Raw genomic sequence first — 27,233 nt, 5'->3', positions numbered from 1 at the left:
ATGCCCCGAGATCTATGGCCTCTTCCCAGTCTAGCAGGTGAAGGATGTTTGGAATTACTGCTGTTACTTTATTCCTCCTACACATGCCTCCCAAAGTGCCTGCAGGTCCACCTCTTTCTGCTTCATGTTTGTAAGGATCTAGTCAAGGACAGGGAGCTCGGACGACATCTCTGCTGGCACTAATTGCAATACTTCAGGCTGCAATAATTTTCCCAGAAAGTACCCATGTGCCTGCCAAATGTGCCTCTCTAGAGGCACTATCTAGAGACACCAGCAGCAGACAGAGCCTCTGATGCAACAAATCTTGGAAGCACCCCTGAGATTTAGGGAGAGCACTTGATGTTCCTGCTATCCTGATTGTTTTGGATAGCTCATTGTCACCTAATTGTACTGTAGGAAGGTCTGTCCATTCCCTCCTGTCTGCTTATTTATGCCCTCAGGCTACGTAAAGACTGCATGTGCCTGAAACAACAGCCAACCACAAAGTCTCCAGTGCCACTCTTTTGGTATGCACTAGCTCAGATGCCTTGTTGCAAGAAAAAAAAAAAACAAAAAAACACAACTCCTCTGTTGATAAATGGCAGCATATTTTACAGAGAGAAAGAGAGGCAGACTGCTCTGCTCCTTCAGCAGGACCCTGTCTGTCTCACTCCTGGGCTGACTTGAAGCTGCTTGATGCAGCCGGGAGGCCTTTGCCAAATGACACAGAGAAAAAAGAAGACATAAGCTTCAGCAGCTGGTGGAAGAAAAGGAAAGGCCAAAACAACCTTTAAAGAAGGAGTATTAATCAGAAAAAGGACTCACTAGGAAATAGTAAAGTATTTAATAGGATGCAGTAAATGCATCTATTAGAAATGGCTTAGTCAAGCTGTTAAGAAAATTTTAAGGAGATGTTAAAAAGGATTTCCCCGAGAACTTTTTACTTATTTGTACTCTAATAGATCAATTATTAATTAATATGATTGGAAACTTTATGTGGTGGGAGCTTGTTTGCACGTGTAGTGGCATAATGCTGGCTCTGTGCAAAATGTTGGTTAACAACTGCTTTCCTGGGGAAAATAAACCGTGCGTTCCTCTATTTTTGTATAGGATGAAAATCTGCATTCGTGCCTCCTGTCACTCCCAGGAGGAGTGAACTTCTCGTGGAAGTGCGGCTGCTACCCTGCAGACCTGGCTGAGGCCTGGGCTGGGTGTTTGACTCTGGCCTCGCAGGAAACACAGCAGCCTTTCACTTCCTGTCCTAAATTAAAACTTCCTTTCTCAGGGAAAATGGCATTATCTCGGTCAGCCTCCATTCACTCTTACGGGTGCCTTATGATGGTGGCCATAGGCTGTGCTGAAGTATTTGGGATAGAAAAAAAAACATGGGGCAAGAAACAGTGGCTGCACTGAGGAACATGGATCCTATTAGGACTGATGGGGAGAAAAACGGAGGCACAGGGCAATGCATTGCCTCACTTCTGGGACAGCTCGTCTGTGACCTGGCTGTGGTGGACAGACATAGGTTCTTCAAGAGCCACAGAAAATGAATAAAAGCAAGGGGTTGCCTTCTCCATGAAGGAGTGGTACAAATGTATGGGAACAGGAGACAGGCTGCTTGGGAGCGCGTGGGTCAGGGGCAGAGGAGACACCTGTAAGGGTAACGCTGTGGTGGGTTTGTTACAGGCCACACTCAATCAGCACAAGGAAGCAAATTAATTCTTTAAGCAATGAGAAGGCTCCAGATCACAGCCCATGATGCTGTGTGGAGACTTTAATGGTCCTGAATTAAGCTGGAAGGACAAGACAGTGGGCTGCAAGAGGCCCAGAAGATCTCTGGAGGGTGTTGAGGAAAACTTCTTTAACGCAAATGGTGTGTGGACAAGGGGAGTGGGTTGGGGTGTAGAAGTCCACTCGACCTTTGCCTCACAAGCAAAGGAGAATTGGACAGGAGTGTGATAATCAGTGGCAATGTTGGCAGTAACAACTACAAAGTAGTGGAAACTGTGGTCCTGGCTGGATTGAAGACAAGTAGTGGAGCACAAACATCGGCCTTCAGAAGGTCAGGCTTTGGCACCCAAACTAAGACAGCCTGAATGGGTGGACAACTCAACACATAAACGACTGTTTGGAGGACCAGGCTTAATGGATAGTGGCTAACGGGTGGAACCCCTGGGTATCAGTGGCTGTTGGAGCACTGCAGGGGCCTGTCCTCTTTGACATTTGTATCAATAACCTGAAGGAGGTCTCATCACGTTTGCAGATGACAGCAAATTGGGGGGATCAGCTGACATGCTCTGGGGCAGGGCTGCCATCCAGAGAGACCGAGACAGGCTGGAGGAATGGATCAATAATAACCTTATGAAATTCAACAAGAACAAATGCAAAGTCATAACTCCTACTTGTCTCATCTCTGTCCTTGGAGGTTTTTGAAACCTGACTGGACAAAACCCTAAACAAGCAGGTCTGAATTCGGTGCTGACCCTTCTAGAGACGGTTTCATGTCCCTTCCAATACGAGTGGTTCTGTGCTTGTGTGATATGAACAGACAATCCCATGTTGTTAAACTTGGTTGTTTTAAGAAGTTACTACCCCTGGTGCTGACTACTACCATCCATCAGCCAGAACCCTTACAGCTGGAATGCAGCTGGCACATGTTCATGTTCCTAGACCATTGCAAAACTAATCCCTTTTACCTCATATTGCAACAGACTACAAATGCATACACAGCTAATTACTGTGTGTCAGTTGAAAGGGCAGTCACTTCTGGCCGAGGGCATGCTCGTGGCTTAAATCTTGCTGGGTTCATTGCTTACCACCATCTGCTCTCAGCCACAGCTCACCTACAAGACCACCCTCATGGAAGCTGCATTAGCGCAAGCACAAATTATCATCATTTTATCATCTGTATTGTTGTACCTTCACAGACTATGTTTAGGGACCAATACCCCAGCAAAATCACGGAGCAAAAAGAGGATCCTTGCTCCAAAGCACTGACTGCACAAGTAGGTGCCAAAGGCAACAGGAGGAAAAGTACAGCATACAAGCCAATGGTCTGCAATCCCAGCCAGTGATCTCTGTGCTCCAGCTCCTTAAATGCCATCATGTATTTCTTAGATAGTAGAAGTGTACTGCATCTGGCTGGTGGCTGGTGTTTGTCTGTGAGCTTATGCATATATACAAATACACTCTAGTCCTTCCTGTGAAAGAGTATTTTGTAAATGTAATGGACTACTGTTTTGGTTGGCTTGGAAAACAGAGACATATAAATACAAATATAAGTGTGATTAGTTTAAAAGTGTCTATTTATAAATGAACATGGCTAAACTTGCTGTTTTTGTTTATTTGTTTCTGTTTGGAATATTAGATCCAGTCTGAGGCAATGACCAACTGTATATGTGCACATATATCCATGTTGCACAAATAAATCAAACTAAGGCAGCCTACTTCTTGTAGACTGGCATTAGGGTAAGTATATCTTAAGAAAGTTCTTATTCAGACTTGGCTTCAGGCAATAAAACGTCATAGATGTATAACTCTAGTGAGTGAAATTTCTAGGGAGCAAATTAGGCTAAAAACATCTTCTAGAGACAGCTAGAAAGGAATCAGACACCACCCGAAAATAAGGCAAGTTATGCAGTAAATGTTTCATTTATTGGATTTCTTCCATTACAATTAGGGTTAAAAGACATGTTGTCAATAAAAATGGTATATTTATGGAGGGCTCTGTATTTTTGAAGCCTATTTCTTGTCATTCACTCCTATGGTGCTTGATATCACCTCATGATAAAGTGTGAATAATCCCTGCATGAATGCATATTTCTATCCATTAACCATTTTATTATTAGGCAGAATTATCCATAACAAAAGCAAGAGGTACAGCTGTGTTTTAGGTGCTAAAAGGGAAGTATGTTCCTACTGAGCCATAGCCATGACTTGGGAAACAGAGCATGGATTTAAAGACATTAGTCTGTGTTATGAGGTTGAAAACAAACAATGCACAGAGGTTTTCAGCATTTTCCAATGTTTCTCCCTCAAGTGCGGATAGAAAGCCCACACCTATTGCTCAAATAATGCACTATGACCTGGTCAGTACATGCAAAATTTAAAGCCACAAAGAAATCTAGCAGTAGTACCACAATGTGGTTGTTTGTCGACATTTTCCCTTTTTATAGCTTTCTTGAATTTTCACGTGTGCATGTTTTGGTCAAAGCAAATGACCACAGAAAGGAGCCATGGTTTCTGTGTTTTCATGCCATCATCTTGCCTGCCTAGAAAAAATTCCCCTCACTGCTAACTCTGGAAGAGCCAGCACTGGTAAAGCACTGGGCAGATGTGTTTGCTTTGCACTGTTGGAACCTTTTCAATATTGAAATCTTTTTTGACATTCAGAGCAGATTTAATGATCCAAGATTATTTGTAAACATACGGACTCCTTTGAGCTGTAGACTCAAATCCCAGCCTGGTCAACCAAAGTCCTTTTATCTTTCCAAAATAAATAACTTGAATTTTACACATTGCAACCTACATTGGGACCTTTTGGAGAAGACTATGAAAATGGATGATTCACCCCTGGGATGTAAACATCAGCCAGGAGATCCAGCTGGCAGGCAGCAGACCATGTTTCTCCAATATAGACTTGGGCCTCTGGTGAGATATTAAAGATTCCAAAGCATTTTTCATAAAACAATACATTTCCTTGGCTGCCCCTGGTCAACCTCTTCCCTCTCCGGTTCAGTGCAATGGGAACTGGCAAGCAAACTTCATGTGCTTCTCCACTATTGCTGTTCACAAGACTCTGCAGTGTTCTCAGGACCAAAATGTCATGCCCAAGTGTAAGATGGTGACAACGCTGTCAGTAAGTAACCAAAACCCATTGCTCAGCATGCGGTATATTGTACTAGGCTGGGAGAATTACAAAAGCCTGGAGAGAGGCACTTCTACTTCTTCTGTGCTATAGGTCAGCTTGGACAAGAAAACCAAAGTGTCTGGAAGACTGAGCTTGGAGCACCTGGCTTCGTCTCACCAGCTGTTGATTAAAATCAGGTATCTACACAGTAAATCATGTTTCTTGCAGTGAATTAGCTTAGCTTTATTTATTTATTTTTAAATCTAAGGTACCACCTGAGAACCCTTCACTCAATGGATGCTGTTGACCCCTTGAGAGCTCTCACTTTCCCCCAGCATGAAACAGAAGCTGTTACATAAATAAAAATGGTACAAATAATATGCATAAGCTATCAGAAATGACTTGTATTACCTTAAATCATGTTGTTTTAGTAATCATTGATAATACTTGGACTTTGAAACCAAGCTGTAGTTTGAAAACAATAACCTAAATGTTTGCAATAGGGAGAACATGATGTTGCCATGAAAGCTGTAAAGCAGTTTCCTAGACTTTCCTGGGGCTTCTGGAGTCCAGTGTGGTGGCAAAATCCCAGCTGTGCGGGCACAGGGGGTAACACCACAGCTGGGCACAGCTCTGGGCCTGCCAGTCGGAGGCCACCAGAGCCAACTTCTATCAACATTTACTCAAGGGAGGAAGATTATTGTGTGAGTCGTGCAGTGGTATCAACACCCTCAGAAATAGCCTGTCGGTAATGCTACACCCAGGTGTAAGGCTCTACAGAATCAGGCCCTTCTTCTGCAAGCAGCTTTGGGCAAGGACTGGGCCTGTATTCAACAGCAACTTTTGATGATGCTCAGTAAGGAGTTAGCAGCCACACTGGGACTGAAGCAAAAGCGTGCTTGTTTAAAAAAAAAAAAAAAAAAAGAATCCCATGGCAGATTGTAAAAAGATCTTTGAGAAACAAAACAAAACCGTGCAACTGTTTTTGTTCATTTGGATCAAATTGTAACACATGGCCCTGCAAAGTAAATAGGAGTCTGCCACATTTGTATTTCCAATCTCATATTGTTCTGGGATATAAAGGCATTTTAAAAATGAAAAGGAAAACAAAAATGGAGAATATTTGTTAAGGTGTCATTCTGCAAGCCACTAGTTAGGAGAGGCAGTAATCTGGGGCAATGGGAAATGCGCATGCCCACAGACAGTTATTTAGCAAAATCTCTGAAAGTAAAAAGCAAGTTAGTCAAAGGACCAGTGGAAAAAGAAACTGTTCGATCCATTTGAATGTTGACTTAACAGTAAAGTATTTCATTCTTCATGTTTTTACTTGGTGTCTTGAAATAATCCCTTTTCTGTCTCCATATTCCCACTTAGACATTGTTCACAGACTTATTTATTTATGAAGTCTGAAGGTTAGTCCCTACCTGCTGAGACTAATTAGCCCCGTTCTTTGTGTCCTATGCAATCCTGTCTGATTAAATGTACACATTTGTTTTACTTCTTTTCATGCTTCCTTTCACTCTACTTCTGCTTTACTGATTAATATTAAAGTTGTAAGTTGCAGTGATTTTTTTATTTCTATTTTGTCTGCATCTTTCCCTTTAGTATGCAAATTTCCATGTGAACTTTTTAATGTCTGAGAATCCGTGTTAGCCTTGTCGATCTCTGTACTATTATTTTTATTATTCTTTTTAGAGAAGACAGTTTAGTCGAAACCCCCAAAACTCTCTAAATATTGCATGACAAATTGGCTTTGTTTTGGAAACCCTATGTGCTGAACGGCCCTTGCTACGAGCAGCAGGTTAGATTTCCCGAGGAATGTTTGGATTATTTAGCACAGCCCGTCCCTCGCTCTCCAGCACCGGCTCCACGAGGCGATTCACCAATTCCCACCGAAATTACGGTCCTGCTCCCCCCGCTCCGTCCCTCGCCCGCCTCCAACTTCCCAATTGACTCGCCCATTGTTACAATTTGTCCCTGCTAGGAGCTCAATTTGTCTCCCCCTTCCCCTCCGCGCCGGAGCAGATGCCGCCCCCCGCACCCCCGGCCCCGCTCCCCGCCCCGCGCCGCTTTCGCTTCGCTTCGCTTTCCCCGGGGTGCTGTTTACGCCACCACCACCACAACTTTCCGCTTCTGAAGTCCGCGAGTCCTTGATTCTCCGGCCTGCCATGCTAATTAACTTCTTAGCAGTCACATTCCTTTTCCTCCTCCTCTTTTTTTTTTTTTTTTTTTTTTCACCGAAAAAAAAAAAAAAAGAATAGTGTGCCTCGCTGCAATTTGGAAATATCTGATCTTCGGCGAGTGATCTCGCAGGTTTTAATCCTGCGTGTTGGAACCGTGATGAACGCAAGGAGCAAGTGCTGCTTAAAAAAAAAAATTATAAAAATAATAAATAAAAGCAGGTTTTTACTATATTATTATGTTTATTACGATTGGAGTTTCTTAGCTCCGACGAGTGGCAAGAAAAAATGTGTTAACGGTTCTAAAAAACCCCCCAGCGCCCCACGGCCACACGTGCCCAAAGCCATGCTCCGGGAGGACGGGGACCCGCGGCGATGCTCCGCTTCCTCGCGTTCAGCTCGGAAAAGTTCGTGCCTCCGCGGGCAGGGGCACCCGTTTGGCTGCTCCCCCCTCGCCCCCCCCCAAGCTCTGGAGCAGAGTGCTTTTTTTTTTTTTTAATTTAACATCAAATTTCCTTTTTTTTTTTTTTTTTTTTGCCCCCTCCCCTTGCTTGGTGCCCTGGCCCTCCCGCTGCCTGCCCCAAAGGCTCATTGTTACTTCGCCACTTCCCCCCCCCCCCTTCCTCCTCCTCCTCTCCTCCTCCTCCTCCTCCCCAACCCTGTTTATTTATGCAGACGTCACCGGGGAGCCCCCGCCCCCTCCTGCATCTCATTAAGTGCCTGGTGTGTTTCTCGCTCCCTGTCAATAATCCCGGATCCCAGACTTCTCCGTTCCTCCGGATTTCGATCCCCCTTTTTCTAGCTGTCAATCAGCGCCGCCTTTGAACTGAAAAGCTCTCAGTCCAACTTCAACTCACTCAAACCCGAGCGGCACGGGCTCCCCATATCCGCGGCGGCTGCCCCCCCGTTACAGCTGACTTCTTTGGTTTGTTTGTTGCATTATTATTATTATTATTATTATTTTTTTATCCCTCCCTTCCCCCCCCCCCTCGACCCCCCTCCCCCCGGCTCCGTGGTTTATTACTGTTAATTTTTCGCGAGTGCGTGCGCGGGTGTGAGTGCGTGTGCGCGCCGTGCACGCCGACCAGCTCCCTGGAAGAAAGAAAGAGAAAATCCACAAGAAGGAAAGGAAGAAGCCTAAAGTCACTGGTGCAAAAGGAGCAAAGAAGAGACGTTTCCCTCCCCTCCTCCTCCCTCTTTTCCCCTCCCCAGGAGGAAAGAGAAGGGGAGAAAAAAAAAAACTTTCACCTTGGACTCTTCTTTTTTTTTTTTTTTTTTTTTGGTGCAAACTTTCCCCCCCCTCCCCTGGTCTTTTTTTTTTTTTTTCCTCCTTCCCCCCCTCCCCGTTCCCCCCTCTTTTTTTTTTTTTTTTTTTTTCTTTTTGTATCACCCCCCTTCCCCTTTTTGCAAAATTGCTGCTGGTGGGGTGAGCCAGGAGGAAAATGCCGCAGCTGAACGGCGGTGGAGGGGACGACCTGGGCGCCAACGATGAACTGATCTCTTTCAAAGACGAAGGGGAGCAGGAGGAGAAGATCTCGGAGAACTCCTCGGCGGAGAGGGATTTAGCTGATGTCAAGTCGTCTCTCGTCAATGAATCAGAAACGAATCAAAACAGCTCCTCGGACTCGGAGGTACGGGGGAAGCCCCCCGCGGGGCCGGGCGGGGGCCGCGCTGCGGGGCCGGGGGCGCCGGGTCCCGCTGCCGGCGGCGCCCAACTTTCCTCCGCGGCACCAACTTGTAACGATGCCTTCTGTTTTGTTCTCTCTTCCCCCGCTCTCCTTCCCCTTCCCACCTTCTCCCCGAACCTTTCCCTTTCATCCTACCCCCCCTTGAAAAAAAAACAAAAAACAAAAAACAAAATCACCCCAAATTAAAAAAAAACAAACAACAAATCCATACCCCCCCCTCCCAACCCGATCTCCCCGCTGCCGACCCCGGCCCGCTCCCAGGCGGAGCGGCGGCCCCCACCTCGCTCGGAAACTTTCAGAGATAAATCCCGAGAAAGTTTGGAGGAAGGTGAGTACGGCGGGCCCGCAGCGCCCCGCTCCCCCCGACCCAACCCGGCCCGGCCCGGCGCCCGCCGCGCCGGGCTCTTCTTTTTGGGACACCCGCTAAAAAAAGTTTTTCCTCTCCCCCCCCCACCTTCCCCTTTATTTTTTTTCCCCCCCTTGTCGCCCCCTTCCTTCCCCGCTCGTGTCTCCCCCGCCATGTTAGCTGCGAAGAGGCAAGATGGAGGGTTGTTTAAGGGCCCACCATACCCGGGTTATCCCTTTATAATGATCCCCGACCTCAGCAGCCCGTATCTGCCCAACGGCTCGCTCTCTCCGACGGCCAGAACGGTGAGTTGCCTTTTTCCTTCTCGGTGTCCCCCCCCCCCAATCTCCACTCCCCCCCCCGGTGCCCCATAGCCCCCCCATCCCGCTCCGCAAACTTTGCGAACTCGGCGGGAGGGGGTTGTTTACACTTCGCCATGTTTCTTTTTTCTTTCTTTCTTTTTTTTTTTTTTTTTCTTAATTACTATTCCTTTTTTTTTTTTTTTTTTTTTTTGGTTACTTTCAGTTTTGCGGGCACTTTGCTGGAGCTCCTCGTCACCTCCCCCTGCCGTGCGAGGTGGAGGGGAGGGTGGGGGGGGGGGCGAGGGGGCGAATAATAATAGTAAAAAAAAAAAAAAAGCAACAAAAAGCAAAGCCCAATCCGGCCTCAAAAGTAAACTACAATTTTTTTTTTTTTTTAAAAAAGTTGCTTTTTTTTTTTTTTTTTATGATGATGATGACTCCCCCCCCCCCCCCCGCCGCCCCCTCCCCTCTGCAGGGGGGGGACCCCCGAGGGCCGCTCCCCCCGGCCGGGCTCCCCGCGAGCTCCCCGCCGCCTCCTGCCCTCCTCCGCGGCGGCCGGGCCGGCTCCGGCTCCCCCCTCCCCTTTCCTCCCCCTTAACCCTCTCCTGCCCTCGGCCGGCCTGTGCGGGGAGCTCCCGGCTCCCTTCCCCTTCCCTTCCCATCCCGGCCCGGCCCGAGGGGGCTCCGGGGGCCGGGAGCCCGGCGGCGGCCGCGGGGAGCGGCCCGGGGCTGCTCCGGCTCTGGGGGTCTCGGGCCGGGGGGCGCGGGGCTGCGGCCTGGGGGGGAACCGCCTGGGCCAGGAGCCGGTACGGTCCCCCCCCAAAAAAACCCCAAAGAGTCGAGCAGAATTGCTTTCTGCCAGCACGCTGGCAGAAACTGTGCTGAAAGCGTCTTTTCTTCGTTGTTTTCTTTCTTTTTTTCTCCGTGTTGTTTCCTTGGGTTTAATTAGTTTCTAAGCCAGGGCCGTGTGCCTGTGTGTGGGGGGAGCAGAGGGAGAGCCACTTCCAGCTCCAAGACCCCAGGGTCTTGGTAAACTTTGGGGTGTGCTGCTAGGGTTGTAGTCCCAGCTGTTTTTCCGCTCTGCCCAGCCTGGTGCCATCAGCTGTGTGCTCTGCTCTGACAGCAGGTTCCTCGCGTGGAGCCTTCCCTTTCTAAAGAGTTTTCTTTTCGTTATTTTGTCCTCCCTGTTTTCTTAGCTGAAACTGTTAAATCCAGTGGGACTACAAATCGCTGCTCACTCCTGTCGGTGGGCTTAGGCTCGCTGGTTTGCTTCTTCTGGGGGTTTCTAAATCCGAAGTGTCCCCACCTTCCCCATGTGTGTTTATACACTTTTTTTTTTTGCCTTGTGGTAACACGAGATAGCGATTTACAATAATAGATCTACTGTTCGGGGGATGTTGAAGCCACGCTAATGACTGAGGGCTTGGACACCTCCAGTGTATCAGATCTACAAGTGTTTTAAAGCATTAAAATATTAAACATCGGGTCAGCCTTGTTTCCACTTAGCCAAACGTCAGCAGAGCAGCTCGGTGAATGCGGAGTGACAGAGATGTAAGGGAGATTTTCTGACTTTGCCTGAGTTTGGCATGTGGCAGGGCTTCGTTTTGGTAGCCTGCGAGGCTCCTCTGGCAAGGAGGTGATTTCTGGGACAGTAGCACAGGGGTAACTGCAGTTTGCAATTGTAATGATGGGGAGGGGAATCCAGGGGCTGGGTGCATTATATTTTTCCTTTTGAATCCGGTCACCCCTATGTATATGGATGATAGTGATAAACTCCAAAATCTCAAAGCACTAGGATCCAGATGGCAAAGCAATCTTTGTCACAAATTACTTTGTTACAAATTGTGAGCTTTGGCTTCCTTTTTTTTTTTTTTTTTTTCCCCCTCTCTTCTTTTTTGCCTGAAATGCATCCCCCTCTTCCAAGTCTAGGTTAATAGGAAGAACACCTCGGCTTCTTTTTCTTTAAGCATTTTTCTTACAACAGCTATAGTTTTTGATTTTTTTCCCCTTCTTTTTGCTCGTTACCTTTATTAGATCCTTTTTCCCTTAGCATGTAAAGACAGGATCCTTCAGCAGTTAGCTTGCCTGGAAATATTCTTCCTCCCCTTGCTCCCCCACAGTTAAAAAGGCTTCCATAGGAATGTCGTGTTTGTGTGAATTAAAGGTACTGTACAAAAGATGACACGTTGGTTTATTGTTGGTATAGCAGGTGGCCTTCTTCTGTTATCAGATGGGTTCTGAAAGGATATTTCCACACTCAATAGGCAATTTTCTTATTTCCACATCCAGGCTCCAGCAACCTTCTCTCATCTTCTTAACCTTATTCTTTCACATTCTCTGTGCTTATTTGTTTGCCGACAACTTAATTGTAGTCTAGAAAAATTAAAGTTATTTATTTAGGCCTGAGAGCAGAATGTTATGAAGATTAAGCGGGATAGCAGTTGTCTGTCACACTGTTTTTAGGTGGATTCTGGTTCTGTGCTGTGCCAGTTTTAATTTCCAGACAAACTAGATCGTTCTCTGTCCTGTTTTTTTTTAAATACATATTGAAAAGGTAGAGATAATTCTGCATAATTTTGAATTTTATTTTTATTTATGTCGTTTTTTCAGAAGCCATATCTGTCGAGTTGTAGAGCATGTAAGATAAAGAGGTGATGCAGATATGTAGCAAAACTGCTTTTCCTTTCCTTTTGCTGTTGTAGAAAACCTAAAAGGTTTTGTGGGTGTGGTTCTTTTCATGGATTTTTGGGGTATGGTTTTTATTTGGGGGGTGTAGTAGGATTATTGCTTTTTTGTTGTCGTTGTTTGTTAATGTACCTGTAATTGTCTGTTCAAGAGCAAACTCGGGGACAGCAATTTCTGCATTACTGCCACAAGAATGTATGAAATATCGTGAAATCTGCTTATGATGAATAATATATTATCTCAATAATAATGTTTTACTTGCTGAAAACTCTCGATAAAGCTTAATAGGAATAATTTTATTTTTAGAAGATAAGGATTTTTTTGTGTGTGTTACTCTGGCTTTTGACGGAATACTGTGGATTGCTTTTAAGACTAGATGTGTATGTGGAGGTCTGGCCACGCAGTAATGAAGCAGTGCATCTGAGATGCCAGTTTCATACCCATGCTTGCAGAGGGACTGGGGTAGCTGCCTGCTAGGGATAATAAAGGAAACTGTTTTCATTTCAGAGTTGGAAATGAAGAAGTGGTGTGTTTAATTTTTATCCTAATTTTAGAGCTTGGTTAACGCATTTTGGTGAGCAAATAGATGTGTTGTGACTTGAGAAAACCCTGCTGGCAGATGCCTTAGTTTTGCTAGTGCTGTTGCATCTTCCTTTCCCCTAAATTGTTGCTTGCTAAGTGAGACTGTTGGAATAAGCTTGCATTTGGTCCTGAAGTTTGTGAGTTTGGAATAGCTGTAGGAGAGAGCAGCCCCCTCGCTCGGATTTGTAGGTTCAGGAAGAAACTTTTTTCTTTAACTGGCTTGAAAAATGGATGTTTTCCTTTATCTGCTGAATGAAACAACATAATCCTCGCTAATACAAAAGCTGTAGACCCAGGAGTGTGAAGGGTTAATGGTGGTCCTTTTTTTTCCTCCCTCCAATTGTTTTGACAACACTTTTCAAAGTGTGACATTCCAAGCCCTTGCAATACAATGTAATATTACTGTAATTACACAGGTCATTACATTTTAAATAGAGAACAATAAAATGCTTATCGCGCTGAAAAAGAACAGGTGTTCTTGCCCTTCTTTGGTATTTATGCTAATTGTTTTTCATCTCCTTCAGAAATATTTATGGCTGGCATGTTAAGATTTTGGTCTCGATGTGACAATATTAATTCTTTACTAATCTTTAGGGTTGAGGTTTAATGTCTGCAGTATGGATTATGGTATTAACATCCACCAACTAGTTTAATAATGTAGGTACAACTTAATATGTCAGCACTTTAGTACTTTATGATACGTAGCTATTCAATGGAGACTGAGTTATTCACTTTTTTTTTTCCTAAAAAAAAATTGAATAGGCATGCTTTTAATAAAGTTTCTGGACTTGTGCAAAGACAAGCTATTAAATAAGAACTGATGATCCTGTGGCATAAATCAAATGGAACCTGCATAAAGAAACTTTCCTCATGCTTAATTAGGTAGATTGCTGAATCACTCTGCTATAGCATTAGCATAGCTGGTATACAATGGCAAACAGACTGGGTCTGTTAACTTATTTTCAGTAAAGAATCTGATTTACTTTTAATTCTCTCTCTTTTTTTTTTTTTTTTTCCCTCTTCTGTTTTTCTTCTCTGATAAGGCTTCATTCCGGTGCAAACACTGCATTGCTGAGTCAATCAGCTTCTCTTTAGGGGGCTATGAAAATTAGTTAGAGAAAAGTTTCATGTTTCTAGGACCTTGCAAAACAATATAATGCAGCACTGTTACTGGAGTGTACAGGATAATTGCAGGACTGCACTTCATTAAAAATAATATTTGCTTTGGAAATCGAACAATTTTAATAGCTGCACCAGTGGCTGATCTATACTGGAGAAAAAAAAAAATACAGTAGATGCCTTTCCAGGTTTTTTTAATGCATTCACACATGGATTGATGATGTTGAGTGTTTTTTTTTTCTTCCTCCTTCCTCTTAGTTTTTTGTCCAAGCAAATATGTGCTGATTCGTCAGTTGAAGGCAGGGAGGGGGGATATGTCACAGCTTTCATTGGAGCTTGTAAACCAGAATGTAGGTAAAAATGTTTTAAATTTGTCAGACTTTAAAGACTGGGCCCCAAAATCAGATAAAAAAAAAAAAAAAAGTGGTGCAGAGAAAAAGGACAGCTGCAGATTTTTTGTGTGGACGTGTGTTTCTGTACCATGACTAAAAACTCTGAGGACCTTTCCCCAGCTGTCTGGGAGTTATGTGGAAGTTGGATTATTGGCAGTTAAGCATGAGACAACCTGGATTTAGCAAATGCTCTCCTGCACAGGAAGTCGATGACATTATACTGGGGGAAGGGAGCGGATCCTGCTCCAGGCAAGGCTGGGGAGAGAGCCTGCTCCCCCCTCCAGGGCAGCCAAAAAGGAGAGCTTGCAATAGCCAGGGGTAAATGGAAAAGAGGTGGCTTTTGTTTTTTTCTTTTTCTTTTTCTTTTTTTTTTTCTTTCTTTTTTCCTCTTTTCCAGGGGTTTGGGTGAAATCAGATCCCTGCTCCCACACCGGAGCTGCTGTGGGAACTTGTGCTTGGGGCGCTTGGGAGGTTTGGGGGGAAGTTTCAAGCCCTGCTCCCCCGCACCTCCTCTGGCTGCCGCCTCGCAAATATGTACCTAAGCCTTCAACTTTGACTTCTAATTGGGCGCATTTGTGAAGGAAATGGTTAATTTTACAACCAAAGGCAAACTTGCACCTCGACAGGTCTGCTGAAAGAAATGTGCCACAGTCGTTTGCTGGCAAGCACCGCAGGGTCATAAATCCACGGGGTTTATTTACAGCCTATAACACTTATGAATGTTAAGATATTTGACGCCACGCTGGCCTTATAATATCCAAGGTCCACAGACACTGGCAGTGGGTCAAATTTCTTTCACTAATTATAAGCAATGAGAGATGGAGTGTGGTGCTGGGGGGGGGAGGGATGGAAATCCTGTCTCTCCCCACCCAAAAGCGCAGAATTATTCGTGCTCCTCCTCCCAAGTGCTGGTTTATGTTTGTGCTTTTTACGTGGGCTCCGAAGTTTATAATTAACGCTTGCAGTGCCGGAGGGGCTGGCTCAGCCTGGAGAAGTGAGCGCAGCCCTGTCCCTTGCTGAGGTCTTAGCAGAATCGTGCTTGTGTCGGTATCTAGGAAATACTGCAAGCCTTTAAAGAAGGGTGACACCTGGAAGTGTCCTGTGATTTTCTTACATCCCACTGAGCCACGCAGGGTTGGGGGGGGGAGGGGAGCCATCAGGTTTAACGTGAAAGGTGGATGCTCGGGAATGCAGGCAGTTGCTTGGTGGGTTTTGTTTGTGCATGTGTAAAACAGGGATCTTACACTGCCCACACGAGGGGAGGGCACACAACGATGGATTGACGGGGGGGCAGCCCTGGGGAGCAGCCTGGTGCCCTGCTGGAGGGCAACGCCTGGGGCGTGCGGGGTCTGCGAGGGGGTGCCGGGGGGGAGCAGCGAAGCCAGAGGCCGCCGGGGAGTGCTCGGAGGACAAAGGAAGAACATGGGAGGGAGCGCCAGGAGAAATCCCAGAAACTTGGGGCGGAGGGAACAACGTTTTTTGAGTGGTTGGAGGGGAAGCGAAGCTTGGGGCCTGGGGGCTGGCTCCTCGGCGTGAGGGAAGCGAGGGGCCCAGGGAGCGAGGCAGCGCGCTCCCCGCTGAACGTGCTTCCCTCGAGTGGACGGCTGGGGCTGACGTGCTGCTGTCTTGTCTGTGCCGTGCGTGTGCGTGTTAACACGGTAATGTGATTACTCAAATGTGCCTAGGTAGTACTCCGAGCTTTAATTTCTTCAGCAGTTTATTTCGGTTTCCCTGTAGGTTATGGCCGCGCTCGGATGCTGATTGAAGAAAAACGCAGGGTTACGTGTGTGGCTCCTTTGCCCATATGTTTTTTTCTTCTGGTGGTCGTGTAAAACCTGACTGGAAAAAAAAATAAAAAAAAAATAAAATGAGGGGGCTGTCAATGGGGCCCTTCCACAAGTAACTGTACAGTTTTGTTGAAGGTTTTATGCATTTTCCTAATCAATGGAATGCTGTGAGTTATTGGCCCCCGGGGACAGATCTGAATCCCTTACCACCGGCGTGCAGAGCTGGGGCGGTGTTGGCCCTTCGTAGCAGGTTATCAGCAGTGATGTCCCCGTTGTCCCACCACGTTTCCCACCCCCTCCCTCTGGCCCAATTCCTTTTGCCAAAACCTGCCCATGCTCCCCCCTTTGTTTTCAGCAGGCAAAAGCCTCGACCCGTGCTCTTCTGGGGTCACACGCAGGCAACTGGGCAGTGCCGAATGAGTTAAGTTGCTGGCTGAAGTTTGGCTTCATGAAACTAAATTTGAGGCCTGGTAGGCATTAGCAGGGCACAGCACATTTACAGAGCTTAATTAGTACGAACTGTAATTGTTCATGGTCTGCCAGAAGGAGTAATGTTCAGGAAAAGTGGAGTCGTTCTTCTGCAGTCTTCAGTTTTAAAACGATAAATCACTTGCATATTTGTGCAGTGATTCAAATGGAGCTGAGACCTCTCCATCTCAACATGTGGTAAATTGTAAAGTCAATGAATTGCAGATGTAGGGTACAGCAGATTCTCTAAGAAAATGTGGAATGAATGGGGAAGGGTGCTGCTATAAATACTTACTGAGAAGATAACTGGGTTTCTGCTTGCTGCGCCAATTATGATGTACTAAAGATATTAGCAATTTTGTTTTAATGTATTTATTTTAAATTTCTTTAAACTAAATATAGGGGTACCGCGTTACTTCACTTAGTGAGTTTTTTTTTTTTTAATGATCCAGGACAATGGGTTTCATATGGAAGTGCACGTGATGGCCATATTAATACAAATTAATTCATTACGAGTAATATTGTAGCTGTTCCTGGAGGAGTGTGTGATGATGGGACACTTTAAAGCGTGGGTGCAGCAGCTTGTGAGATACGTTGTGGTAGAGGATGCTTTATATTCTAGTAGGGGGGAATACTGGGAATATTCGACGTCTGACTGTGGTGTTCTGTATCTGCCTATAATTCCTTCCAACTTCAGAGAGAGACTTTCTGGGTGCGTTAATCTGACAGCCTAGAGCCTATTTCAAAAAGGAGGAAAAAAAAATACCCACAAACAAAACTACGCTATACAGATTAACATCGTAAATGCTGTGTATTGTTTTTTTTTGAATCTGGAGAATGTGTGTCACTCTAACTGCTGTGAAATCTTGTCTTCCTTGGGCTTGGTCCAAGGTCCATTGAAGTCAGTGGAAAAAAGACTTCTATTAATAACGAAGGGCTTTGGATCAGGCCCCGTGTGTCTTGAACCAATGGCCAATTTCTTCAAAAGTGGATAAAGGTATTGAAAAAGCCGAACTAAACTAAACGTCACATTGATATATTGCTTCTTCTGCAGCGTCCTTCGCTCATGAAGAGGAGAAAAAAAAAAAAGCTGTTTCCGATGGTACTTTCTTAAATGAGCTCCTGCTTCTGCAGTATCTGACTTTCCCACAGCAGCGCACAGCATCCTGGCAGGATCAGGATTTGGTCTGAGGCTGTGTTGCATGTCAATACTGCTTTTCTAATATGAGTAGGTGGATTTGTATGGAAGTTGTAAAAGTTAATGATTGTTCTCTGACTCATATGCTGCTGGTTTCAGCAAAGGGAAAACGATGACAGTGAAATGATAGGAATTGTAGGAGACAAGTAGGCTTTGGTGAGCAGAGAATGTCTTTGTGTTTAAAATGCTCTTGCTGAAGGAAGTATGAGGAGGGAGAAGATGTGGGGCCAGCTTCTGGCTGTGGTCAGGTGTCTGGGTACTGGAGGCCAGCAGGTATCCAGCCAGGAAGCGAAGCTGAATTCAGGAGGGACCCTCTGATGCTGAAGGTCCCATAACCATTTTGTTAGTCCTCCTGACACAGTTAGTCCTGACTAACTGTTTTCCCCTCTCAGCAGAACAGGTTTTAATGCCCTAGGCTCCGTGGGAAGTATGATGGCATGCTTAGCGGCTACCAAGCATGAATATATAATTGTGCATGAGCAGTATCTATCTCACAGTTTGTAGGGCTCTCCAGATATCTGTGGTGCAAAAGGTGCTGGATACAACAAAATCTGGCTTGGCTTTTTAATTCACTAGTGGTGGTGCTGCAGCTGAGACACCCAAAACCAAGCAAACCAAAACCAAAACAAAACAAAAACACTTCCCCCCAAAAAGTGTGGGAAGGAATATTTAGAAAATACTGAACTGAAATTACTGCAAATGGGACTTTCTGGGAAATATGAGAGATTCTTAGATGTTGATACAGTGGTAACAACCCCTCCTATTTTAGGAAAAGGAAAAGTAGCCCAAGAAAAGGTGGGGACTCCAAAGTCCTCTGCAGGAGTCAGTGACTCCTTAAATAATTATCAGGAAGAGTCAAGAGGTTACAGGCTTTGCTATTCTAGAGACAAGTCACTGCATTGATTTCTGTTTTTAACTGATGCAAATATTTAATAAAGGTTCTCTTGGAACTACTTTAAACCCTAGCCTGAATAATTTTAACTTGGTTAAACCAGTGAACTGGTTTGGGAGCATACACAGTAAGAGGTTTGCATTGGCTTAATTAGATTTAAGAGATTTATAAAACCAGGGCCGCTATTCTGACATAGGCGAGGTCTGGAACATGGCATATAGTCGCTGTACTGGTCTGTGCCCAGGCTCAACAGACTGCTATAGAAATTATGCTATTATAAATGTTTGGCAATATTAAAGAATCCAAGGGAAGGTATGACCTTGAATGCATGTATCAGAAGAATAAAACAGCAGTCAGTGTTTCTACCTTTGTTTTCACTGAGACATTGGCAAGGAGATCTTCTCCCTTTGAAAGGAGTTACAGATTATAGTTCTGTGTCTGGAAGTCAAGTTTTTGAGATTTTTATTATTATTATTTTTAACTGAATGCCTTAGTTTACTTCTGATCCCTGTTATATTCCCCTACGGGCTTTTTCTTAGTTCTTAAACTACATCATAAAATGTAGATTAAAACGTGTATGTGTTCATTTCAAAAAAAAAAAAAAAAAAGTCTTTACAGGAGCTAGTCACAAACCGAACTTCTGTACTGCTCACAAAACCGCTATGTAAAGAATATCCATAGAGCTTATTTTGTCTGGATAGCAGCTAAATACTTTTACAATCCCCAGGGTTGTTAAAGGCCGAATGCCTGGTATACGTAGTAAGTTTATTTTCCATTGAAATCTGTTGCTCAACTACAATATGTGAAAGTGCTTTCATGTCATTTCATGTTTATGAAATTAAAAACTGAAAATTAGGACCTGGGTGGTTGTAAAGGGGACTGGGAATGTCGCAGAGCTGCTGCTGTGTCTGAAGCGTGGTTATCTGGCGGGTTGCATGTGCACATCTGTGTATATGCATGTGATGTATATTATTTGTGAACGTATACTCAAGTTATCAGGTGTCTATTCAATTTTAATTGACAATATGAGATTCCTGTGGTTACTCTGTGCACAGATTGCCTTGGGGCTCTACAGGGTTTGTGGGAAGAAAAGCCTTGACAAGTTTCCATTAAGCTCTGAATCAGGCAATTGGAAAAGAGGAGAATGAAAAGAGCTGAAAAGAGGGACAACTTGTTAGTGTTGCATTCTGTGCTTGCAACGAGAAACCTCTTTTAGACAAGAGTGGTTCTCAGGCCAAGAATTTCAAACTCGCGGAGAAACCTGTCCAGAACACAAAAGTTGTTTGAACGGGGTGCAGAATTGTCACAGTAATTAGAGCAATCTCCGTTTACTGAGTGGCAGCCTTTATAAAGGACAGGGGATAAAGGGTTCAAATTCATCTTTCTCTCTGTGATTCACTTCTGATGAACTGCCTCTGTGTATGTATGTGTATATGAAGGAGTGTGTGTGTGTGGCCACATTTTCAGCTACTCATCGTTAGATTGCCCTTGTTTTAAAAGAACAAGGACTTGTGGTTTTTCTGCTTGCCTCGAATGACACTTTCAGACTTTTTAAAATTTATTTTCTATTAGTGCTTTAATTTGATGTATAAAAATAAGATGATGCTTTTAGAATCATGCTTGTGCTGTGGTGGAGGGGGAACCCCGAATATTTCTTAGTCTGTTTCTTGCATCTTTGACTCTCAGGAGTGGTCCCCTTTATTTTAATAGGATTACTTGTGGAAGCAAGAACAGTAGATGAATAAGGCTCGGACCCTTAAAGTTTATCCTCTTGCCACTGCAAGGTCTGTCCAGAACTACTGAATCAGCTGGAGTTTTGCCATTGCTCTTATTAGGAGAAGGATCAGGCCCACGGATTACATGAGACTGGGTCTTGTGAACAAGCCAAGTAAAACTGTAAAAATCACAGTCATTGCTGTGTGCGTTGCAGAAGTGTCTGGAGGCCTTGACGTGGGCTCCTCTTGGTCAGATGCTATACAGAGAAAAATGGGAGCGCATTAACGAGTTAGCAGCATGGACGTCCTCACTGGAGGAAGAAAATGTGACTGCTAAATTTCCTGCAAGACTTTACTTCTAAAGAACAGAAAATATTAAGCACTTTGATTATTTTTTCAATAATTGTCCTGAGTGCAAAGTTGGTCATTTTGATGTCTATTTGCCAAGCTGTTTAGGCTGAGTGATTGCCTTTTATTTATTGTCCCCCATATAATCTAGGATCTCCTTTGTGAAGTCTGGGAGGTAGTCACCTTGGCTATTCTGCTTAATCACTCAGCCAGTGTTGTGTTTGTGCCCTATATTATCCTTACATCTAAATGCTGGGAGAGAGGAGCCCTTAAGGCTGATGTCTTTTGTTCTGCCGTGTGTTGCTCTGTATTGCCTTGCCCCCAAGGCCTGTGGCATAGCTGGTTAGGTGCTGTGCTGGGCCCCAGCGAATGCTGAATGTTTAATTCCTCTCCCCCATCTTCTCCCATGGAGACCTGGGATCAGCCGGCTTCTGCACAGGTTCCTGAAAACGGACCAGAGGAAAAAAGGAGGTCTTGCTACTGGTTACAGAAGCAGTTGAAGCTAATAAATACTCATTGCCGTGAAAGTTGTAGCTCTGAGGTCATGTGCAGTTTTTGTACGCACGTCATTCTTTCCCTCTCCACCCCCCACCCCCCGACTATTTTCCACTAGATGATGGTGAATTTGGCCAGATCTCTGTTCTATTTTAGCAAAAATAAAAAAAAATAAAAAAAATCAGATTTATTTTTCATAGGATTGGCCCCTAGCATGCAAAAGCTGTGGAAAAATTGCTCGTCTTTTGTGTTTGCATTGCAAAAATGCCTACTTACATTCAGCAAAGTACACAAAGTGCTTCCTCAGAGCGGGCGCTCCTTTAGCTGACTTGTGTTGTCCCTGAGCTTGGTGTGGGAATAGGGGAGGGTTTTCTGAACACCCAGAGCTCTCCTTGTACGCGCAGGGAGGAATGAGGAGATGAGGATTTTCCTGGCAGTGATGCTGAATCGCTTGTACAGTGCTGGAGCATAGAGTCAAGTCTGTATGTTGGACGATGTCACGGTCAGGTTGAACAATGTCTCCATTTTTTTGAGATGATGCTATTTCATCTAAGCCATTGATGGCTTGCAGACCAGTTGTGATGTCTGCCATCCTGAAAGAGTACCCAGTGTGGTACTAATTGTACCAGGACTAATTGTTGATTAGAATGTATGCGTTGCAAATTATGGACCTCTCTTGGACATGGCTTTTTCAGTCCGATCCCTTGTGCATTATTTTCTCAGCTGGTAATTAATTTCTCAGTTTGGTAATTTGTCAGTAACTGGCATCTCTTCAGTAATGAGTGCTCTGTAGTAATTCTGCATCACTAAGGAGTAATTGCTGGCCCTAGAAAGTCACTGATCTCTTTCATTTGCCAGCCGGATAACCTTCCTTTCAGGCTGTTGTGACCAAGTTAGCTGTAGCAACAAACCCTAAGTATATCTCCAGCCCATGTCCTGGCTGCGGCTTGGTTCATGGAGAGAGAGGGCTGGTTTTCAGGCGTGGTCTGAAGCAGTAGCTTAGATGACAGCAGAAAGCTCTCGTTTGATTTCCCAGTTATGTGTGTAGTTGGGAAACACACCACTCGGCCTGGAGATGTGATCATTGAGTTCAGGCGGAGATGTGGAGCAGGTGATGCCCTCATCCTCTTGCTTGATGTTTCCTCAGGCCTGCTTCCCTGCCTAGCCCCATCTTGCTCTTCTGCCTAACTCTGGGCTTGCTTCTGGATGTGTTGGTAAGGGTTTTGAGGTGCTTTCCTTCCTGGGAGCTGGTGGTGCAGGTGTGGACCCTGGTCCCCCTTGGCCTTCCAAGGGGTCGCCCCTCTCAGCCCAGCTGGGTCTGTGCACGTCTGGGCTTGTAGGGTTGTGGCCTAAATCTGTGGTCTCAAGGGGGAGCTGACCAAGTTTATTTTGGAAACAAAATATTTGGTGAAGCAGGAAGTCAACTGCAGAGAACACAGTGAAGATAGTGTAAATTTGAAGCAAAAGTCTTTCATTTATGGTCCCTGCTACTGCTCTGATTTGTGGATCTAAGTAGAAAAACTGCAGTTCTTGGAAGTCTCACGAGTTGCCTGTCAGCATCTGCACATGCCTAAATGCTGTTTAAATTTGGTTTTGTTTTTACTGCTACTTGAACATATTAGCTAATGCCACAAGGAGTGAGTTGAATTCTCACTTTTTTTTTTCCCCGCTGTTGGAATTGTTTGTTAAATTCCAATTACGGGGCTTGTTCAACACCTGTACAAACCCACAGCCATTGTTAAGGGAATAATTTGAAGACAATGGGGTTAACACAGGTGTACACAAGTACAGAATTTGGATTGCAAAGTCTCGTTATTACTCTGTGTGCATAAGAAAGAGAAGGAAAGAATTCAGCTTAATTTTCAGATCCCAGATATAATTTGTAGGACAAGTGTTTGGAAGAAGGGTAACTGAGGAGGGGAAGAAATGTCTGAACGTGTTCAGACATGGCACTGAATGCATATGAAATGGAAAGTTAAAAGGAAATAAACATTACACTCCTCTTTCCTCCCTACCTCACCCTCATACCTCTTTCATGGAGTCACTTTTCAAGGTATAGCTACGTGAAGCTGGTTGGAAGTAATCTTCTTGCATACTACTTGCCGTCAAATTGGTTGCACCTAAACCTGAAAGTTTGCATGGAACTGAGGTAGCAGGGCAATGTGCTGCTTTGTGGTGCCAACAGCCACCAACCCCAATTGTATCCCAATAGTCAGCAAGTGGCACGAGGTGTGCTCTGTTTGGCAGGGGCAAAATCAAGGGATTTGGGCAGTGTGACTCTAAGACTTATTTTTCTTTGAAGCTGGATGTGTGTAGTCTCCTAGGGTGACCTGCTATCTCATGCCACCAGAGTAACCCTCTTAGGATTGTAAGAACGTTTGTAAAAGTCAAGAGGATCAAATCATGGAATTTGTAGCATGTCTCCTTCTGCTTTTCTTTTGTGTTGATACACAGACTTACAGATTTGTGTAACTTTGTGAATAACTAGCAGTGGGTCATCTTCCTTTGGGGGATTCCAGTAAGGGCTAGAAGAGGTACAAGCAGACTGAAAGCCCAGGTCCACATCCCCACTGTCACAAGTGGTTGTCACTTGTGATCAGTTTCTCTTGCAGTTTCATCTTTGGTTTCTTTCCTGCTTATGGGAGTTCCTCCAGGCAAGGATGCAAACTTTGTTATCTTAAGTACTCTGTGCATTTGGGGTGCAGCAGAATAATAAGTAGCAATAATTATTAGCGGTTAGATAAACTGATCTGAAAGTGTATCCTTTCAGTGATTTGCCTGTTCGAACTAATCTTCACTGCTACAAATAGGTTTGGTATTTGGCATTTAAGTTTATGTAGGAGGGGAGAAAAAGGCCATTGCCTGTGAAATTGTTTAAAAGTTACTTGCTGTTCTTTTCCAACGAGTAATTACTCAGCTGAGTAGCATGACAGGAGGCTCAGGTATGGAACTGCTTGATCAAGGCGGGAATGAGTAGTTCCCCATCTTGCTTATGCACCAGTGTAATTGTAATTGTGCCTGTACATGTGTGCAGGGGAAGGTCAGTTATCTTCCAGGTCAGGGAGAAGCAATCATTTGTATGTTAAGCATTAATTTAGGATTATGGAAAGAAGCACGTATTACCAATTTGAGGCTGTTCCAGAAGGTTGCTAAAAAGAATTCTTCAACGAATGAGGTTTCACAGTTTGGGCCGTGGGTGATGCATAGTTTTCTCTTTGGTGGGCAGCGTGACATTCTCCTGTCCAAAAGTGTAGTTCCACTAAGATAGGAAATAGTGGTTGTCCTAACACATTAAGTAGATTAACCTTCTCAATTGCAGCCTGAGGTGCACATTTTTCTGGCAGGTGGTGAAGTTAGTGGTTCTTTGCCTTTTCACTTGTGTAGATCTCATTGAAACAAAGAAACCTAATGGGTGAAAGACTTAATTTTCTCCCTCTACTTGGTTAGTAATTTTTAACAGATAATATTTTGACTTTTGGAAGTAGCGCATACACTTTGCACTAGTGGGTGATGAAATTGGCATTGGTATGACTTTTCCTCACTTTGTTTACTGATGTAGATTGTAACAGTTCGCTTGCACCAGTTTCTATTGTTTGGTTACTGTATCAGCAGCACTATCTGCCTGCCTGCCTTGGAAACTTGTATGGGACAGGCTGCATATGGGACAGTCAGTATAAGTACCATATGTTGTATATGATTTGTTGGATAACAGCTGTATTGGGTAAATTATTGTGGAGTTCATTGGAGACCCCTTTTGTGCAACTAAATAACTCCTCTCTGTTAAGGTGTAAAGCAGTTCATTTATCAGGGAAGGTGGGCAGCACCTGGCATCTTGTTCTCTGTGATCCCAGCAAAGACCTGGGTCCTGTTCTAGCTGATTCTAAGCTGGGTTTAGGGCCAAAAGCAGCTGAATGTGGCTGCATGATGAATGATCTTACTGTGCTGAAAAAAGCCAAGAACGGATGTCCTATTAGATGATTCCTATTAAATGATGAAGCCAGAGGAGCAGTTAACATCTGGTGTTGTTTGAATGCTTTTACAACTTGAGGGAGAATTGCCCACCCAAACTGAGTTCAAGTTTCATTTGTACTTCTATGTGTGCAAAATTTGACAGATGGAGATGTTCACCCAAGAATTTGCAGTACATGGCTTTAAGCAAATGAACTCATCTGTGTAGTTATGGATGGGTACCAAAATCCTGGAACAGTTAAAAATGGGAGAGGAAGTACATATGAACTAAAATAGGACTGACTTTTGTTAGTGATTTTTTCTTTGTATGGCTTAATAGCTACAGATTTATGAAGATATAATTAGCTACTTTCAAGGTAACAATCAATTTTTAACATAAAGCTCTCTTTAAAAGCTTCAGTAAATGTTTGCAATTTTTTTTTTTTGTGTAGCACTGAAACACTTTGGAAGCCCTGAAAATACTTAAATGGATCTGATGGTGAACCAGAGATTTGGTGTACAAATCTGGAAGAGGTTGATGGGGAAACTCTTAAATACCTATTTTCTATCTACATATAGGCACATGTACATATTTAATATATATACTTTTTTCTTACCCCCCCCAGATTTGAGGCTGTGCCAGCATTTGAGAATCAAGTGCCTTTTTCCCCCCTTTCTGTCATTTAGGAAGGATCTTTATTTTTAAGGGAGGACCTGTCTGTTTGTATGAGAGAATATCACTGCCATTAGGTGCCCTGCTTAGTGGTCACCCTTTGTATGAACATGCCAGGTGATTTTCTCGAAGTGACCTAGTATTAAATCATTAAAGACATCCCTTGCAGCATTGCTTGGTGATCTAAAGCCACAGGCATCGCTATGACCAGGTAGTGTTGTTGTTCTTCTGGCTAACAGTTGTGAAGACTGACAGTCGTATGGGAGAATGGAGACATTTCTTAAATAAGTAATGTATGTAATGCCTCACATGTGGATTCTTTTGAATCCATGGCAAACGGGCCTGTACTCCTCCAAAGCCCTTCTTCAGCTGCAGAATTATAAAAGGTGTGATCCAGTGGGAGCTGGGACTCTAAAAGTAGTGGCCGAATTTCTTCTGAGAGTTGTGTGATGCACAGAGGTGTAGCAAAACTGATTTTGTGCTGGCTGACAGGTTAACACTGCTCAGGTGATGATATGGCCATATAGGATTACATGTGATACTCGCATGCCCTCCTTTCTGAAGTATTCTTTGTGCTCGTGATGATTCACAGTGGTTTGTGATGCAGTGGGGAGGTCCTTGCTGGGAATATCCTGCTCAACTCTCCGGTGTACTCCTTGACATTATTTCTTGAACAAATGTGGGCCAGTAAGCAAAAATGTATATGCCCTGGGTGCGTCCTGCTCTGAGGGAGTGTCCAGGAAGAAATGTCATCGACCTGTGGAAGTGGACTGCTACGCAGGCCGAATTCCCACCTCAAGTCACAGTGCAGACACAACCCTTTAAGAAAGGTCCCGATGAGGGCCTATGATATTTAAATATGCCCGTGGTAACTTAATCAGCTGCCACCCACTACTCAGCTTCTAAGCTGATCCTAAAATAACCTTTGGTAGCATGACACATGCGAAGCTTCCCTCCCCTCTGGTTTAATCTCCTGTATACAGCCCCAGTATAATGTTTATATGACTGTCATAAGGAAGACTCTGTAGGTGTATCCAGGCCGTTTATGAGAGCATGACACGACATCAGTTTCTACATTTAACTCTCTGGTCCTTGACGTTTTCTTCTCTGCCATGCTTTTGGTTTTGAAATGAGGAAAAGTGGTGTGGAGCAGCTGTGTCTTGTCGAAGGGCTGTAAGCTTCCACTTTCCCAACTTACTGAGTGCTCGATGTCCTTTGTAAGGACACATGATTTGGACTTTCCGTGTTCCTCCTCCCTTCCCCTACTGATGTTTCACAAGAACAACAAACCATGAATGGACGTTAATGGCTCCATGCATAGATATATATAGGCTGGCTGGTTGGTTGCTAAGAAGATTTTATTGGCATAAATTTGGAATATTTACAAGTGGCAAACTCACTGGTGAGATTATGAAGGCCAGACGAAATGAGCTATGATGGGCATTTATAACGCCTTCAGACAACCAGTCTTTTTGTGGCAAAGGGGGGTTGTGTGTGTGTGCATGCATACACATCCATACGTATATTTAAAATGTGGATCTGTATCTATGCCTTTCTTTCTCTGAAATACCAAAATAGCATTAATAA

At 44.3% G+C, this 27,233-nt stretch overlaps 1 protein-coding gene across 14 annotated transcripts in view; it reads left to right on the top strand.

Moving 5' to 3' along the window:
- The first annotated feature begins 7,746 nt into the window (after positions 1–7,746).
- The window catches only part of TCF7L2 (transcription factor 7 like 2), a 177,474-nt gene continuing 157,987 nt past the window's right edge, over positions 7,747–27,233 (top strand). For 12 of the 14 annotated variants that reach the window (XM_082764415.1, XM_082764418.1, XM_082764417.1 and 9 more), the window contains exons 1-4: positions 7,747–7,933; positions 8,444–8,639; positions 8,958–9,024; positions 9,223–9,347. In XM_082764415.1, coding sequence (XP_082620541.1) covers positions 8,451–8,639; positions 8,958–9,024; positions 9,223–9,347 — 381 coding nt within the window. In that variant the 5' untranslated portion in view covers positions 7,747–7,933; positions 8,444–8,450. Of the gene's footprint in view, positions 7,934–8,443; positions 8,640–8,957; positions 9,348–27,233 lie in introns of all 14 variants that reach the window. The other 2 variants (XM_082764419.1, XM_082764406.1) reach the window with 2 other exon arrangements.

This window comes from Aythya marila, assembly GCF_965140915.1.
Source record: "Aythya marila genome assembly, chromosome: 7".
Classification (NCBI taxonomy): domain Eukaryota; kingdom Metazoa; phylum Chordata; class Aves; order Anseriformes; family Anatidae; genus Aythya; species Aythya marila.
Note: the sequence above shows the minus strand (reverse complement) of the source record. Positions and strands in the feature narration are given on the sequence as shown.